This window comes from Oncorhynchus clarkii, chromosome 12 (genome assembly GCF_045791955.1).
Source record: "Oncorhynchus clarkii lewisi isolate Uvic-CL-2024 chromosome 12, UVic_Ocla_1.0, whole genome shotgun sequence".
NCBI classification, from domain to species: domain Eukaryota; kingdom Metazoa; phylum Chordata; class Actinopteri; order Salmoniformes; family Salmonidae; genus Oncorhynchus; species Oncorhynchus clarkii.
In genome coordinates this window covers 60859626-60876310 of record NC_092158.1, presented here as the reverse complement: position 1 = coordinate 60876310, position 16685 = coordinate 60859626, and the positions used below count along the sequence as shown (strand labels likewise).

Here is a 16685-nt window from a genome sequence, read left to right as displayed (position 1 = left end):
CTGCCAGTGAAACAAGCCATCATTAGGCAAAAAAAAAAAAAAAGACCACAAAACTCATTAGGTGTGGCGAAAACTATTTGGTACATTCTTTCAAAGAAAACACTGGTGAGCTTAGGAACACTAAAAGGCCAGGAAGGCCACGGAAAACAACTGTGGTGGATGACAGAATAATTATTTCCCTGGTGAAGAAAAACCACTTCACAGGTGGCCAGATCAAGAACACCCTCTAGAAGGTAGGCGTATCTGTGTCAAAGTCAACAACCAAGACTTCAGAGTAAATAGAGGGTTTACCACAAGATGTAAACCATTGCTATGCCTCAAAAACAAGACCAGATCAGAGTTTGCCAAGATAAAAAAAAAAAAAACCTGATCTATGAAACATGGTGGTGGTAGTGTTATGGCGTGTGCATGTATGGTTGCCAATGGAACTGGCTACCTTGTATTTATTGATGATGTGACTGCTGGCAAAAGCAGCAGGATGAATTCTGAAGTGTTTAGGGCTATATTATCTGCTCAGATTCAGCCAAATGCATCAAAACTCATTGGACGCACTTCACAGTGCAGATGGACAATGACCTGAAGCATACTACGAAAGCAAACCAATACCATTTTAAGGCAAGGAAGTGGAATGTTCTGCAATGGCTAAGTCAATCACCTGACCTGAAACCAATTGAGCATGCATTTCACTTGAAGGTAAAACACCGCAAGAACAAGCAGGAACTGAAGACAGCTGCAGTAAAGGCCTGGCAAAGCATCACCAGGGTAGAACCCCAGCATCTGGTGATGTCTATGGGTTCCAGACCTCAGGCAGTCATTGACTGCAAAGGAGTTACAACCAAGTATTAATACACACAATTTAAATGCATGATCATGTTATTTGTCCAATTACTTCTGAGCCCCTTTAATTGGTGGGCTACGTAAAAAAAATGGTTGTAATTCTGATACTTTTTTCTTTTTACAAAACCTTAAATTAAAGATGAAAGTCTACACTTAAAGCACAATCTTGATTGTTTCCTTTCAAATCCATTTTAGGGGTGCACAGAGCCAAAATGATGGAAATTGTGTCACTGTCCAAATACTTATGGACCTGACTGTACGTATGCACTTCACTTATGCAGCGAGCTGCTCCAATGATTGAACAAATGTAACATAAATCCCATCACTGTTTGCTAGCCCCAGCTCGTCATCACAGTAAATAACATTTGAAAACTGATGGAGGTGGCCACTGAAGGACATTCAGAAACTTGTTCCTGAAGCCACTCCTATGTTGTCTTGGCTGTGTGCTTAGGGTCATTGTCCTGTTAGAAAGTGAACTTTCGCACCAGTCTTGGGGACTTTCAATGCAGCAGACATTTTTTAGTACCCTTCCCCACAATTCTGTCTCGGTGCTCTACAGACAACTCCTTCAACCTCATGACTAGGTTTTTGCTCTGACATGCACTGTCAACTATGGGAGCTTATATAGACAGGTCTTTCCAAATCATGTCCAATCAATTGAATTTACCACAGGTTGACGCCAATCAAGTTGTCGAAACATCAAGGATGATCAATGGAAACAGGACACACCTGAGCTCAAATAGCAAACGGTCTGAATAAGGCATTTGTTGTTTTGTTTTTTTTATACATTTGCAAGAATTTCCAAAAGCCTGTTTTTGCTTTGTCATTATAGGGTATTGTGTGTAGATTGCTGATTTTAAAAAGTAAATGTATTCCATTTTAGAATAAGGCTGTAACATAATTTGGTAAAAGTCAAGGGGTCTGAATACTTTCCGAATGCACTGTATATCGAAAAATCTACAAAAGTGACGAGTTTGCATCCCTGAAGAGGGAAAATAAAAAGATTGGAAGGAATGAAGAAATATGGATAGAGTCCAGCTAGTTTATTTTTCTGAGACAGACAAAATATGGAGAGAGTATGCAAAAGGTCCTTACGTTGATTGAGTCGAGCTGTTGTCGAAAGGCGAGCTCGGCCTCCTTGTTGGGAGAGAACATGCGGGAGTGTCGGGAGCTGTTGGGGGGCAGGGTGGTGGGAACGGCAAACACCCCACCATCTGAGTCCCCCCCAGACACCAGCAGAGACCGCGGGAGGTTACGACCTGAGGGGTTCAAAGCAAAGGTTACAGTTAATTAGTATTGGTGTACATGAGATGTCATACAAAGATACAGGTAAAAGACAAACAATACTTCAAGAATTGGTCCTCTGACCTAAAACTTGAGTTACTGGAGAAGATTCGATAAGTGTAGGTTGTGTGTGTTAGAGGTCGACCGATTAATCGGAATGGCCGATTAATTATGGCCGATTTCAAGTTTTCATAACAATCGGAAATCGGTACTTTTGGACACCGATTTGGCAGATTTTTTTTTTTTACACCTTTATTTAACTAGGCAAGTCAGTTAAGAACACATTCTTATTTTCAATGACGACCTAGGAACGATCAGGTTAACTGCCTCGTTCAGGGGCAGAACGAGATTTTCACCTTGTCAGCTCGGGGGATCCATTACTAGATATTACCTAGCGTATCCTGCGTTGCATATATTCTGACTGAGCATACAAGTATCTAAGTATCTGACTGAGCGGTGGTAGGTAGAAGCAGGCGCGTAAACATTCATTCAAACAGCACTTTCGTGCGTTTTGTCAGCAGCTCTTCGTTGTGCGTCAAGCATTGCGCTGTTTATGACTTCAAACCTATCAACTCCCGAGATGAGGCTGGTGTAACCGAAGTGAAATGGCTAGTTAGTTAGCGCGCGCTAATAGCGTTTCAAACGTCACTCGCTCTGAGCCCTGGAGTGGTTGTTCCCCTTGCTCTGCATGGGTAACGCTGCTTCGAGGGTGGCAGTTGTCGTTGTGTTCCTGTTTCGAGCCCAGGGAGGAGCGAGGAGAGGGACGGAAGCTATACTGTTACACTGGCAATACTAAAGTGCCTATAAGAACATCCAATAGTCAAAGGTTAATGAAATACAAATGGTATAGAGGGAAATAGTCCTATAATAACTACAACAGAAAACTTCTTACCTGGGAATATTGAAGACTCATGTTAAAAGGAACCACCAGCTTTCATATGTTCTCATGTTCTGAGCAAGGAACTGAAACGTTAGCTTTCTTACATAGCACATATTGCACTTATACTTTCTTCTCCAACACTTTGTTTTTGCATTATTTAAACCAAATTGAACACATTTCATTATTTATTTGAGGCTAAATTGATTATTGATGTATTATATTAAGTTAAGTGTTCATTCTGTATTGTTGTAATTGTCATTATTACAAACAAATAATCAAATTTAAAAATACAAATATTATATAAATATTGGGGCAAAAAAGTATTTAGTCAGCCACCAATTGTGCAAGTTCTCCCACTTAAAAAGATGAGGCCTGTAATTTGGTTCATAGGTACACTTCAACTATGACAGACAAAATGAGAGAAAAAAATCCAGACAATCTCATTGTAGGATTTTTAATGAATTTATTTGCAAATTATGGTGGAAAATAAGTATTTGGTCAATAACAAAGGTTTCTCAATACTTTGTTATATACCCTTTGTTGGCAATGACAGAGGTCAAACGTTTTCTGTAAATCTTCACAAGGTTTTCACACACTGTTGCTGGTATTTTGGTCCATTCCTCCATGAAGATCTCCTCTAGAGCAGTGATGTTTTGGGGCTGTTGCTGGGCAACACGGACTTTCAACTCCCTCCAAAGATTTTCTATGGGGTTGAGATCTGGAGACTGGCTAGGCCACTCCAGGACCTTGAAATGCTTCTTACAAAGCCACTCCGCCGTTGCCCGGGTGGTGTTTGGGATCATTGTCATGCTGAAAGACCCAGCCACGTTTAATCTTCAATGCCCTTGCTGATGGAGGTTTTCACTCAAAATCTCACGATACATGGCCCCATTCATTCTTTCCTTTACACGGATCAGTCGTCCTGGTCCCTTTGCAGAAAAATAGCCCCAAAGCATGATGTTTCCACCCCCATGCTTCACAGTAGGTATGGTGTTCTTTGGATGCAACTCTGCATTCTTTGTCCTCCAAACACGACATGTTGAGTTTTTACCAAAAAGTAATATTTTGGTATCATCTAACCATATGACATTCTCCCAATCTTCTTCTGGATCATCCAAATGCTCTCTAGCAAACTTCAGACGGGCCTGGACATGTACTGGCTTAAGCAGGGGGACACGTCTGGCACTGCAGGATTTGAGTCCCTGGCGGCGTAGTGTGTTACTGATGGTAGGCTTTGTTACTTTGGTCCCAGCTCTCTGCAGGTCATTCACAAGGTCCCCCCATGTGGTTCTGGGATTTTTGCGTTCTTTGCGTTTTTCGTTCTTGTGATCATTTTGACCCCACGGGGTGAGATCTTGCGTGGAGCCCCAGATCGAGGGAGATTATCAGTGGTCTTGTATGTCTTCCATTTCCTAATAAGTGGCTCCCACAGTTGATTTCTTCAAACCAAGCTGCTTACCTATTGCAGATTCGGTCTTCCCAGCCTGGTGCAGGTCTACAATTTTGTTTCTGGTGTCCTTTGACAGCTCTTTGGTCTTGGCCATAGTGGAGTTTGGAGTGTGACTGTTTGAGGTTGTGGACAGGTGTCTTTTATACTGATAACAAGTTCAAACAGGTGCCATTAATACAGGTAACGAGTGGAGGACAGAGGAGCCTCTCAAAGAAGAAGTTACAGGTCTGTGAGAGCCAGAAATCTTGCTTGTTTGTAGGTGACCAAATACTTATTTTCCACCATAATTTGCAAATAAATTCATTTTAAAAAATCCTACAATGTTATTTTCTGGATTTTTTTTCTCATTTTGTCTGTCATAGTTGAAGTGTACCTATGATGAAAATTACAGGCCTCATCTTTTTAAGTGGGAGAACTTGGTGGCTGACAATACTTTTTTGCCCCCCTGTATGCATGTATGTATATATATAAATAATAATAAATCGGCCGATTAATCGGTATCGGCTTTTTTGGTCCTCCAATAATCGGTATCGGCATTGAAAAATCATAATCGGTCAACCTCTAGTGTGTGTATGTGTGTATGCATTTGCATGTGATAAGAGTTTGGTAAGCTACCGGAGGACCCAGTGTTTGGTAACATCAGCTTTGTCGCTCGGACCCCCAGGGGCTGTGGTCGTCCACAGTTGGGGCTCCGTACCCCCACAGCTGGGGCCTTGCCTGGGGGGGTGAGGGACTGTTCCTCCTGGGATGGCTTTACCGGAGACGTGGCTGTGGAGCACAGCTCTGGGGCCTGAAGGAGAGGAAAGGAGAGGGGAGAGGGCATTAGAAGAAAAAAAAATGACTTAAGGCTATTAAATCCCATAATCTGTTTACAAAGTCTCATACAAAGTGTCTGCATTCCGATTCTCTACCCTTCTCCAGAAGTGTGCACTCGATCCCCCCACCTCATGCATTTAAATGTTTGGTGTAAGCATGGCTAGAGGGCGTTTGCACCATAATCCTCACACCAAAGACCTAAATGTCGATTATGGCAGCCCCCCACACCTCTCTGATTCAGAGGGGTTGGTTTAAATGCGAAAGACACATTTCAGTTGAATGCATTCAGTTGTACAACTGACTAGGTATCCCCCTTTCCAGTCGATTACTTTTAAATCCATGAGGGAGAGTGCAGGAGTGCACACTTCGGACGAAGTGTAGAGAATTCAAATGTGGCCAGTGGCTATGAAGAATTTGCATCACTAGGCGGTGTTGACTCACAGGTTTGGGATTGACCTCTGATGACACCAGCCGGAGCAGGCAGCGCAGGACGCGGTGGGTGGAGGGCGGGGGCAGGGGGCGTGGTGACTGTAGCTGTGGGCATGTCTGCCCTGGTCCCTGTAGCCCCTCGTCCCCCATCTCCGGGACTGCAACAGCAGCCGGCTGCCACTCGTACTCCAGCTGCAGTTTCCCAGGTTTCCCCAGCATCAGGTACAGCTCTGCCAGAGTCACGTTGCTGTCTGACCCCCGCGAGCTCCAGCCCTCATCACAGATCCGCTGGGCCGACCGACCACAGGACACCAGGGTTGGTGTGCTGCTTCCTCCTCCAGCACCACCAACCCCACCAGACTCTTCCTTTCCTGGGGCTGCTGCGCTCCCCTGCCCCTGGTCTGGAGGGACGTCCTCCACCTGTCGCAGTGCCGGTGGAGGTGTGGTGGGAACCAGGGGGTCCAACAGGGGGAGGGAGTTCCTCTCTGGAGAGGCACCGTCACTGCCATTAACCCCTGTGGTCCGCTCTTCAAGCCTGTACGGAACAGTTGCAGAGCAAGAACTACCCCCCTGGTCCTGAGAAATGGAGTCCCCATCTCCTCCCTTGGCCCCCAAGGCCTCCCCTACCCCTGGTCCTTCCCCCAGCCCCTTCTCCTGTTCCACCTGCCCCGCGGCTACACCACCCTCCTGTATCTGAGTCATAGACAACAGCAGCGAAGACGAAGGAGGAGGAAGTGGAGGTATAGGAGATGTTATCTGGTTCAGATTCTTGTGCTCTGGCCCTGCTCCCCCTCCCAACGTTCCTCCTTCAGGTGTGGATATGGGGGTCTCACACCCAACACGCCGAGCATCCCCACCACCACCGCCGCGTCCAGGTTTGGCCACGCCCCCCCGGGGGAGGAGGAGCGGGGCCCCCTGGATGCCCAGAATCTGGGCGGTGGGGATCAACTCCTTGGGGCCGGGCCGGGGCTTGCCACTCTCCTGCCAGTGGACAGTGCAGGAGGCCTTGGAGTGAACCACACGGGCTACGCTGGGCAGGGGGGTCAAGGTGCTGGTCTCAGCTGGGTATAGGAACAGGTCCTCGTCTTCTCTACAGGGGAGAGCAGGGCTGCCGCTACCACTGTGCTGCTGGGTTCCCCCTAACGCCTCGCGATCCTGCAGGCTCTTCAGCTGAACACAGTACGGTCAAGGAGGGTCAGCAGAGATGTCAAACAAAAACAAGAATTGAGCATCAACTTGGCTAAATATTATCGGTTTATCTCTTGAAGTTCTATGGATCAGCTCATTTGAGACTTTTTTTTTTACCAGCATGTTGTGTCTGGTGCTAATTTCATGTGATTCTATACTCGACCAGATAAAAAATATAATCAGTTAGACCACAACATAAGATGGACATGACATAACTGTTGTGATGTGGAAGGATACGATCCGCTGGTCCTGGACGGCCCACTTCTGTTTCAGGAACTCAATCAGGCTGGACACCTTCCTATGTAGCTCTACCACCATCCTACATCACCACACAGAAGAACAAACAATGTTAGAAAATATTAAATTTCTCAGCAAAGACAACTCCTGTAGACAACACACACCTCAAACACTGACAGGGGCATGTTCAGCACGACACAACCTAGCAAAACCCAATATGATAATGACAATATGCTTCATGTAATGGCCGCTATGTTTAGGGATCCAAACTGTCAGGGTTGGGTGTCCCAAAAGCATAAAGATTTTTCTGCCCATCTTGATTTTTTACAAATCTATTATTTATTCAAGGAAAACCTATTGAGACCAGGCACTCATTCTCAAGGGTGCCCTGATCACAGTAATACAACAATCAAATGCAATGTGAAAGGAAAAAGCAATCAATACAAATGTAAAATAAAAATATAGCACAACACAGAATTTGGGGAAAAAAATAGATTTAGCGCTGTCACGTAACCAACCGTATTACAGCCACACCAGCGGTCACGGGTCATGACCGTTTAGTCACGGTAATTAGGCTTCTCCAAGCGCTGATGCTGCATTCGTAGCCTACCAAACTTGCTAACTGCCTGGTATTCAGCACAGTTGCCCCTCTAATCACTCTGACATCAATGCAAAATCAAAACGAAAATTTTAGTAAATCACTTAATGTTGAGTCTATGCTCATGTTTCTATAGGCTATGCAATTAAGTGAGAAAACAGTTTTGATAGCCTCTATTAAAAAGAGGATACCATCAACTTTCTATAGGCTAGGCCTACTTTATTTAATTGTTCTAATAGTAAGCACATTGCTTCTCTTTACAACAGTATAGCCTACCTCATGGCATGAAAATGAACCATGGGAAAAGCATCCTCCATTCACTATTTAAGTGCATAGATGACATGTATTTTTCCCCCTGCCCCTGTTCCAAGACAGGTGCATGATAATAGCCGATTCTAAATCAAAACAAATTTCACACATATACTAAATTATATGTAAAGACAAGATTAAATTAAGAATAGTCTGATGGGTGGCAATATTATCACTTGTGAATGACGCCCAGTTTGTGTGCAGTAAAGCAAGAAACAGCACTCCTTAAAAAAACGTTTTCAACTCATAGTCGCACACATCATGTAGCCTAGCCCATTAGGCATATATTTTTTGATAAGGTTTGTGTCACAATTTAAGTGGACAAGTAACTTAAAATTAAGAATATTAATCTGCTTTACAACGGGTATTTAGCCTAACTGGCATACATACACGCAGCACGTGAGTTTCAAGTTTGGGGAAGATAATTTTTTAAATACAAATGCACCTTTATGCATGTAATGCTTTTATTATAAATCGCATGTGTGGTGATTTCAGAATGTCGTTTCCCGCTAATTGATTGCATTTTGGAACATTCACACTTACAGCCTACTGCCATGTGCACATTGCTGCACTTTTAATGTGAAGAAATAGCCTAATAGTTTATCAACATTTTAAGCTAAATGTTCTGATCTGTTGTGTCACCCTCATTGCTTTTTTGAAGCTAGTAGTTGTATTAATTTGGGATCTATCGCATCCCACAACTGTCCCAGATTTTGTTTGAAATATTTATTTATCGCACAGAATAGGTAAACTTTTGTACTATGGGCATAGTAGATTGACATAGGCTAGTGCTTTTGCTGTTTGTTGGGCCTACTCATCTTGTTAGCTGACGAAAAGTTAATGTTGTCCAGTTCTTCCAACATCTTCAACATGCGCCTCGGAATTCGATAAGGACACGCACAGTTGCGTCCCCGACGTGTCGGTCTTCACTTGTAGCCTGTGAGAACGACCCGATCACGTGACTGGCATTGGCTAATAAGAATTTAGATATCCGAGAGGTGCTTCGGCGCACGAAGCCGGGAGAAGGGAATTATTATTTCTCAGGCCAGGGACACAACTGGCCAAAAAATTTTTTTTTTTAGGGGGCATTACGGCCACAAAAAGGGGATGCCGGCGGGAAATTCGAGACATTATCAAGTACTTGTCAAAATGTGAATAAGACGGATCAAGCGTATTTAGCCGGCGCAAAAAAACTAAGCAGAGTTCATGCCTTTCATGCTATTTTTTCCAAAATTATTAGACGCGTCATGCAGCCTTAGAATGTATTAAAAATCAAAACATATAGCAAGACTTGTTTCTTTCTTAACAGTGCAACACAATAGCTGCATGTACACACCCTCATATCGTTTGGAGAAAATATCCTTTTGATTTTATTTAGCTACGTTAAGCTGTACTCTTCATACTATAAAACAAAACAACGCCATGGATTTCATCAGTATGTTTCTTCAACATTAAGTGCTGATCAATCCAAATGCCCAGACATTTATAGGCGGGAACCCGATCTATGGGCGAAACACTCAATGAATAAATATGTAGTCCATCTGAAAGAATTAGAGAACATGCATTTAGTCTAGCCCGCATTATGTACAAGTTTTAAACCAACCAGTGCTTGTTGTAAGGCAACAAAGTCAGATTGCAGCTCACCATCTACAGTTGGGGCAATAGCATGCATAACAGTATCGTCTGCATACAGATTAATATCACGTTTCAACACAGTTTTATTTATATAAATATTAAAAGAGAACTGGTACCAATACTGACCCTGCAGTACACCTTTCGTATACAGGAAGTTATCACAAAAAAAAATATCTGAAATTATAGTCTTTATAGTTAGTTGACACTGACCTGAGGCGGGGATTATGGGCAAGACTCTGAACACGGGCCCAGGAGTGGTTGCTACGCGGCTGCAGCTCCACGGCAACCTTCAGAGGTAGACGCACAGGCTTCTGGTCTTCTTCATCACTCACTCCTAGAGAGAGTGAGTGAGAGGGAGGTGTAAAGGAAAGAGGGATAACATTTGTAAGATGATCAGCATCATTACCACCACCACTTACTCTCCCCTACTCATCCGCCCCCTTCCGATTATTGCCATGGAAATCCATCCCCTCCTACCCACATGCATGACTCAACGTCCCCATTCATACACTTCCGCCCTCTCCCTGCTGTGTGAGTGTGTCAATGTGTGTTTGTGCGTGTGTATACTCACCATCTGGGTCACATAGCCTCTTGAGCGCACGGCACATGGGAGCTTTGATGCGTAGGTTCCTGCCTTTAGAACGCACCGTGGTGGCCCTGGGAGAATAGAGCAGAAACATGAGATAAACACAAACAAAAATGACAATTACAAAATATCAACCATCTACACTGAACAAAAACTCAACATGTAAAGTGTTGATAATCCATCCACCTGACAGGTGCGAAATATCAAGAAGCTGATTAAACAGCATGATCATTACACATGTGCACCTTGTGCTGGGGACAATAAAAGGCCTCTCTAAAATGTCCAGTTTAGTCACAACAAAATGCCACAGGTGTCTCAAGTTGAGGGAGTGTGCAGTTGGCATGCTGACTGCAGGAATGTCCACCAGAGCGGTTGCCAGAAATGTTAATGTTAATTTCTTTACCATAAGCTACCATCCGTCATTAGCGAATTTAACAGTAAGGAAATCAGTTAATTTAAATAAATAAATTAGGCCCTAATCTATAGATTTTACATGACTGGGCATGGGCGCAGCCATCGGTGGGCCTGTGATGGCATAGGCCCACCCAATTTGGAGCCAGGCCCAGCCAATCAGAATTTGTATTTTTTCTTTTCACAAGAGGCCTTTATTACAGACAGAAATACTCCTCAATTTCATCAGCTGTCCTGTTGGTAGGTCTCAGACGATCACGCAAGTGAAGAAGCAGGATGTGGAGGATCTGGGCTGTTCTGATTACACGTCGTCTGCAGTTGTGAGGAAGGTTGGACATACTGCCAAATTCAATAAAACGAAGTCAGAGGCAGCTTATGGTAGAGAAATGAATATTAAATTCTCTGCCAACAGCTCTGGTGGACATTCCTGCAGTCAGCATGCCAATTGCAAGCTCACTCAACTTCAGACATCTGTGGCATTGTGTTGTGTGACATATCTGCACATCTTTAGTGGCCTTTTCTTGACCCCAGCACAAGGTGCACCTGTGTAATGATCATGTTTAATCAGCTATCTGATATGCCACACCTGTCAGGTGGATGGATTATCTTGGCAAAGGAGAAATGCTCACTAACACAGAGGGAAACAACTTTATGCACAAAATGAGAGAAATACGTATTTTTTGTATATGGAACATTTCTGGGATCTTTTATTTCAGCCCATGAAACCAACGCATTACAGGTTATTACCTACACCACCCTGTTCATGAAAATGGCTCGATGCTATAGACAGTGAGTCACGTGGCCGTGGTTTGCTATATAAAGCCGGCAAACAGGCATCAAGTTACTGTTTGAACATTAGAATGGGCAAAGCGAGTGACATAAGCGACTAAGCGTGGTATGATCGATCGTCTGTGCCAGGCACGCCGGATCCAGTATCTCAGAAACAGCAGCCCTCATGGGCTTTTCATGCAAGACTGTTTCCAGGGTTTCCGAGAATGGTGGGACAAAAAACATTGACAGTGCCAGTCCCGATTCACGATTATTGTTGCATCATGCTGATGGCACAGGAAGAATTAGGCGTAAGCAGTATGAGTCCATGGACCCATTCTTCCTGGTGTCAACAATACAGATTGGTGGCGGCAATGTACCGCCGTCCAATTTGTAGCAACTGCGCCATGCCATTGCATCAAAATGGACCAACATCCCTGTGGAACGTTTCCGACTTGTAAAACTAATGCCCTGAAGAATTCAAGCTGTTCTAAAGGCAAAGGGGGTACCGGCGAGGTACTAGATGGGTGTACATAAAAAACAGGTGTATATAATGGTTAATTTCAAATGTGTAAACTATTTATAAACAAATCAACTACTTTTGAGTCTTGGAGAAAAGAGGTGGTATATTTCTAAAAGCTGTGGTTACATTGTTATAATTTTTGGTCTCAGTCTTACCCCTGTTGGATGAGCTCGTTAAGCTTGGCCACGTTCTTATCGTCCATCACTATGAACAACAACAGAGTTAGAAAAGCTAGTGCGTACCTCCTTGCTCTTGCTTTGTGAAGACAACACAAACATTAACATATCTAAAAATGTCCTCCAACAGGAGTTAGCTAGCTTTTCTATCTTTGGACACAAGATTAACACAGACATAGTAACATCACATCCTTCATGACCTTCGCCACACTTAACTGTCCCTCATGACACCGGCCCTGTCCAGCGCAACAATTAAAATCAGCTCCATTGTGGCCAACCAGCCCCAGAAACAGAGCCAGACTGAGGCCAGTGTCAAACACACCATCCAAGACAAGACGGATACAGCCCCCCCCACCCCACCCTGTTTGACTTACATCCTCCAACCTTCTTCCTGAGTTCAGCGTAGCAGATGAGACCATACAGCTCCTGAGAAGACTTCTTCAGCACACGAGAGTACACTGTGGGACAGGAGGAACTGGGCATGTTATGGGATAAAAGTGAAAAGAAAACAACTGCAGCACACCAGTGATCTTGGGTGCTCCACAACCAATTTAAAGACAGGTCTCACACTGATGGTGAGATCAAAAGACAGTTTCGCTCTTGCACATTTAATGAGTTGCATTGCAGGTGTGTGTGTGGGTGTGTGTGTGGGTGTGTGTGTGTATCAAACATGATAGGATTCAAAAGAAGAAATGAACGCAGATAGCAAGCAACCTACTTTTTATGAAGACCAGTTGGCATTCGCAAATCAAACTTTGCATACAGGTCGCAGGCAAAGTTTCACACTGATTTTGAAGGTCAATGTTTTAGTCAACAAACCGAAACACGGGCATAAAAAAAGAAAATACTGTGTAAACAAGCAAGAGGTGAGTGGAGAGTTCTATTTGAAAAATAACGAGAGAAGGGAGCGAAACAGAGAGACAAGCTAGCTTACCGTTGGCGAAGTCGATGTGCTTGGAGATCTTGTGCCAGGTGCGGTAGTAGAAGTGTCGGACTTGCTCTTTGTTCTTCACCATGCTGGCTGGCTTCCCCTTCTTCTTATGCTTCAAAGCTATGTTCGTCTGGATCGCCTCAAAGTCCTTCCCATGCTACAGAGAGCGAGAGAGAAAGACCGACACTATTAGAGATATGGAACTTGTGTTGGAGTAGGGGGCACTCTTCCCTCCGGTCTATGGGAGAACATAGGACATAAAGTGCAGTCTCGGTGGTCATTAAAAACCCCATGGCACTTTCTGTAAGAGCAGGGGTGTTAACCCTGGTGTCCTGGCTAAATTCCCAACCTGGCCCCTTTCAAATCACGGCCACCTAAATTTCCAATTGGCATACAACACTCTTAACATTTCCACCATAATAACCGATTTATGCTGAGTGTTCTGGCACAAATTGGTTGCAGTGCTACATGTGTGGTGGAACAGGTGTTTCCCCCCTTATAATGATAAGCACTGAGCACCTATTGTAGGTGGAAAGTTGCTTTATAAAATGCAATCAATTATTATTAGTGGGGCTTGCAAAGAAAGAGTCCCCACTTTAAATCTCCAACAAACTTCGACTTATAAGGCTTGCGACAGCAGCAACACTAGATATTGTAAGAATTATTTTGGACTTATAGCTTTATTTATTTTTTTATACAAAGCTAATCCTCTTACACTGTTTACGCTAGAAACGCTGTTCAAACTTTAAAACGTGTAGACTAGTCTGGAATAGTTTGAGCTATTTTTAAAATACTAAACTGCCATTTTTGTCCTCCATCCACGTACGGGAATTTCTCAGCATTCTGAAGGTTCCATTGTGATAGTCACGCCAAACATCGCATTCTATTCACTGTAAACAATGTAACTCGACACAAAAATCAGCTACTTTGACCACTTTCCCAACAACTAAGACAAAAGGCATCCTCTCCTCTGCTATTCTAATCTTAAAATCGAAATATAATTATCTGCTACCGATCAAACTTAACAGCTGTTTAAAGGGAAACCTCTGGATTTTGGCAATGAGGCACTTTATTCTTCTCCAGAGTCAGACGAACTTGTGGATACCATATGTATGTCTCTGCGTGCAGTTTGAATTTAGGGTTTGCATTTTGCCTGCATGTCATGGAACTTCTGAAAGTACAGACCCATCCTGCAAAGGCACAACGAACACTGAAAGGAGGTTTCTATACATCTCCCACTCTTTGCCCTGCGTACACTCCGGATGCAAACCCTCACAACTGGCCTTCAAACGAGTTACAACTCTGTCCACACGCATTGGTACAACACTCTTGGCTCTCCTCTACCCGTCACTGTTGCCACATCAAAGTGAATGCACAAACTGCATTTTGAATGCCTTCAGGGACCAGCACCTTCAGATTAGCATAGAAAAATCCCCATTAAAATCAGTAGGTTTAAGGAAGAGACAGTTTTTTTGCATTGGATGTCTCAAATCCTCCGCATCCGTTGATGTCGCACTTATGTGTCTGCGGTGAAAGGTAAGAGCGGTGTTCGTCAGACCATGAGACATCCCAAATACCGGTCTTCTCACAAAATAGTCCGCAGCGTCTTAACGGTTATGACGCCGCTATGGAAAGACGACTCTCAAACACGTAAATGTCGGTTATTTTGCTCTAGGAAGCCCACAGGCCTCACAAGAAAAGAATGAAGGTCCACCGGTACGAGTTGAATATTTAAAAAATGAATGGCAGTACAGTACCAGTCAAAAGTTAACACACCTACTCATTCAAGGGTTTTTATTCGTACCATTTTCTACAATGTAGAATAGTGAAAAAATCTAAACTATGAAATAACACATTGAATCATGTATTATCCCCAAAAATTGTACAAATCAAAATATAATTTAAGATTCTTCAAAGTAGCCACCCTCTCCCATGATTACAGCTTTGCATTCTCTCAACCAGCTTCATGAGGTAGTCACCTGGAATGCATTTCAAGCAACAGGTGTGCCTTGTTAAAAGTCGATTCTTAATGTGTTTGAGCCAATCAGTTGTGTTGTGACAAGGTAGGGGTGGTTTTCAGAAGACAGCCCTATTTCGTAAAAGACCAAGTCCATATTATGGCAAGAACAGCTCAAATAAGCAAAGAGAAATGACGGTGCATCATTGCTTTGAAAGTTTCTTCAAGTGCAGTCGCAAAAACCCTCAAGTGCCATGAGGAAACTCTCTCTCATGAGGACCGCCACAGGAAAGGAAGACCCAGAGTTCTCTGCTGCAGATAAGTTCAATAGAATTAACTGGACCTCAGATTGCAGCCCAAATAAATGCTTGACAGAGATCAAGTAACAGACATCAACATCAATTGTTCAGAGGAGACTGCGTGAATCAGGCCTTCATGGTCGTACTGCTGTAAAGAAACCACTATTTAATAACACCAATAAGAAGTGACTTGGGTCAAGAAACACGAGCAATGGACATTAGCTTGGGGGAAATATGGAGTGCTGTATCAGATGACCTGGCCTCCACAATAAGCCTGGGGCTATATGGCAAATAAAATAAATATATATAATTTCTCATTCAATAACAATAATTATCACAAAATGAATAAAATAATGTTTACAAGGGACACTTCTGCTTCAGAATAAGAATGCCTGAATAAACCAAAGGCTATGTTTATTTTAATTCACCTTTATTTAACCAGGTAGGCCAGTATATAACAAGTTTTCATTTACAACTGCAACCTGGCCAAGATTAAGCATAGCAGTGCGACAAAAAAAAGTTAAACAAAAGTACAGTCAATAACACAAAAGAAAGACCTATGATGTGTGCAAATGTAGAGGAGTCGGGAATTAGGCAATAAATAGCCCATAGAAGCTCAAATAATTTCAATTTAGCATTAATACTGGAGTAATATATATGCAAATGATGATGTGCAAGTAGAGATACAGGGGTGCAAAAAGAGCAAGAGGGCAAGTAATAATATGGGGATGAGGTAGTCGGGTGTGCTATTTACAGATTGGCTGTGAACAGGTAGTGATCGGTAAGCTGCTCTGACAGCTGATGCTTAAAGTTAGTGAGGTAGATTTAAGTCTCCTGCTTTAGAGAATTTCGCAATTCATTCCAGTCATTGGCAGCAGAGAACTGTAAGGAGAGGCGGCCAAAGGGAGTGTTGGCTTTGGGGATGACCAGTGCCATATACCTGCTGGATCAAGTGCTACGTGTGGTTGTTGCTATGGTGACCAGTGAGCTGAGATAAGGGGCTTTACCTAGCAGACTTGTAGATGACCTGGAGCCAGTGGGTTTGGCGACAAATATGAAGTGAGGGCCAGCCAAAGAGAGCATTGAGGTCGCAGTGGTGGGTAGTATATGGGGCTTTCGTGACAAAACGGATGGCAATGTGATAGCGAACTGGATGCAGTCTAAGTAGAGTGTTGGCAATTTTGTAAATGACATCGCCAAAGTAAAGGATCAGTAGGATAGTCAGTTCTACAAGGGTATGTTTAGCAGCATGAGTGAAGGATGCCTTGTTGTGAAATAGGAAGCCGATTCTAGATTTAATTTTGGATTGGAGATGCTTAATATGAGTCTGGAAGAAGAGTTTACAGTCTAACCAGTAACCTAGGTATTTGT

General features: G+C 43.4%; 1 protein-coding gene across 3 annotated transcripts in view; it reads right to left on the bottom strand.

Moving 5' to 3' along the window:
• LOC139420893 (cramped chromatin regulator homolog 1) overlaps positions 1 to 16685 on the bottom strand; it is a 51850-nt gene that overhangs the window by 17708 nt on the left and 17457 nt on the right. For all 3 annotated transcript variants that reach the window (XM_071171295.1, XM_071171296.1, XM_071171294.1), the window contains 9 exons: positions 13062 to 13215; positions 12502 to 12585; positions 12107 to 12155; positions 10235 to 10320; positions 9874 to 9997; positions 7122 to 7203; positions 5709 to 6866; positions 5067 to 5241; positions 1933 to 2096 (listed from right to left, as the gene is read on the bottom strand). In XM_071171295.1, coding sequence (XP_071027396.1) covers positions 1933 to 2096; positions 5067 to 5241; positions 5709 to 6866; positions 7122 to 7203; positions 9874 to 9997; positions 10235 to 10320; positions 12107 to 12155; positions 12502 to 12585; positions 13062 to 13215 — 2076 coding nt within the window. The remainder of the gene's footprint in view (positions 1 to 1932; positions 2097 to 5066; positions 5242 to 5708; positions 6867 to 7121; positions 7204 to 9873; positions 9998 to 10234; positions 10321 to 12106; positions 12156 to 12501; positions 12586 to 13061; positions 13216 to 16685) is intronic.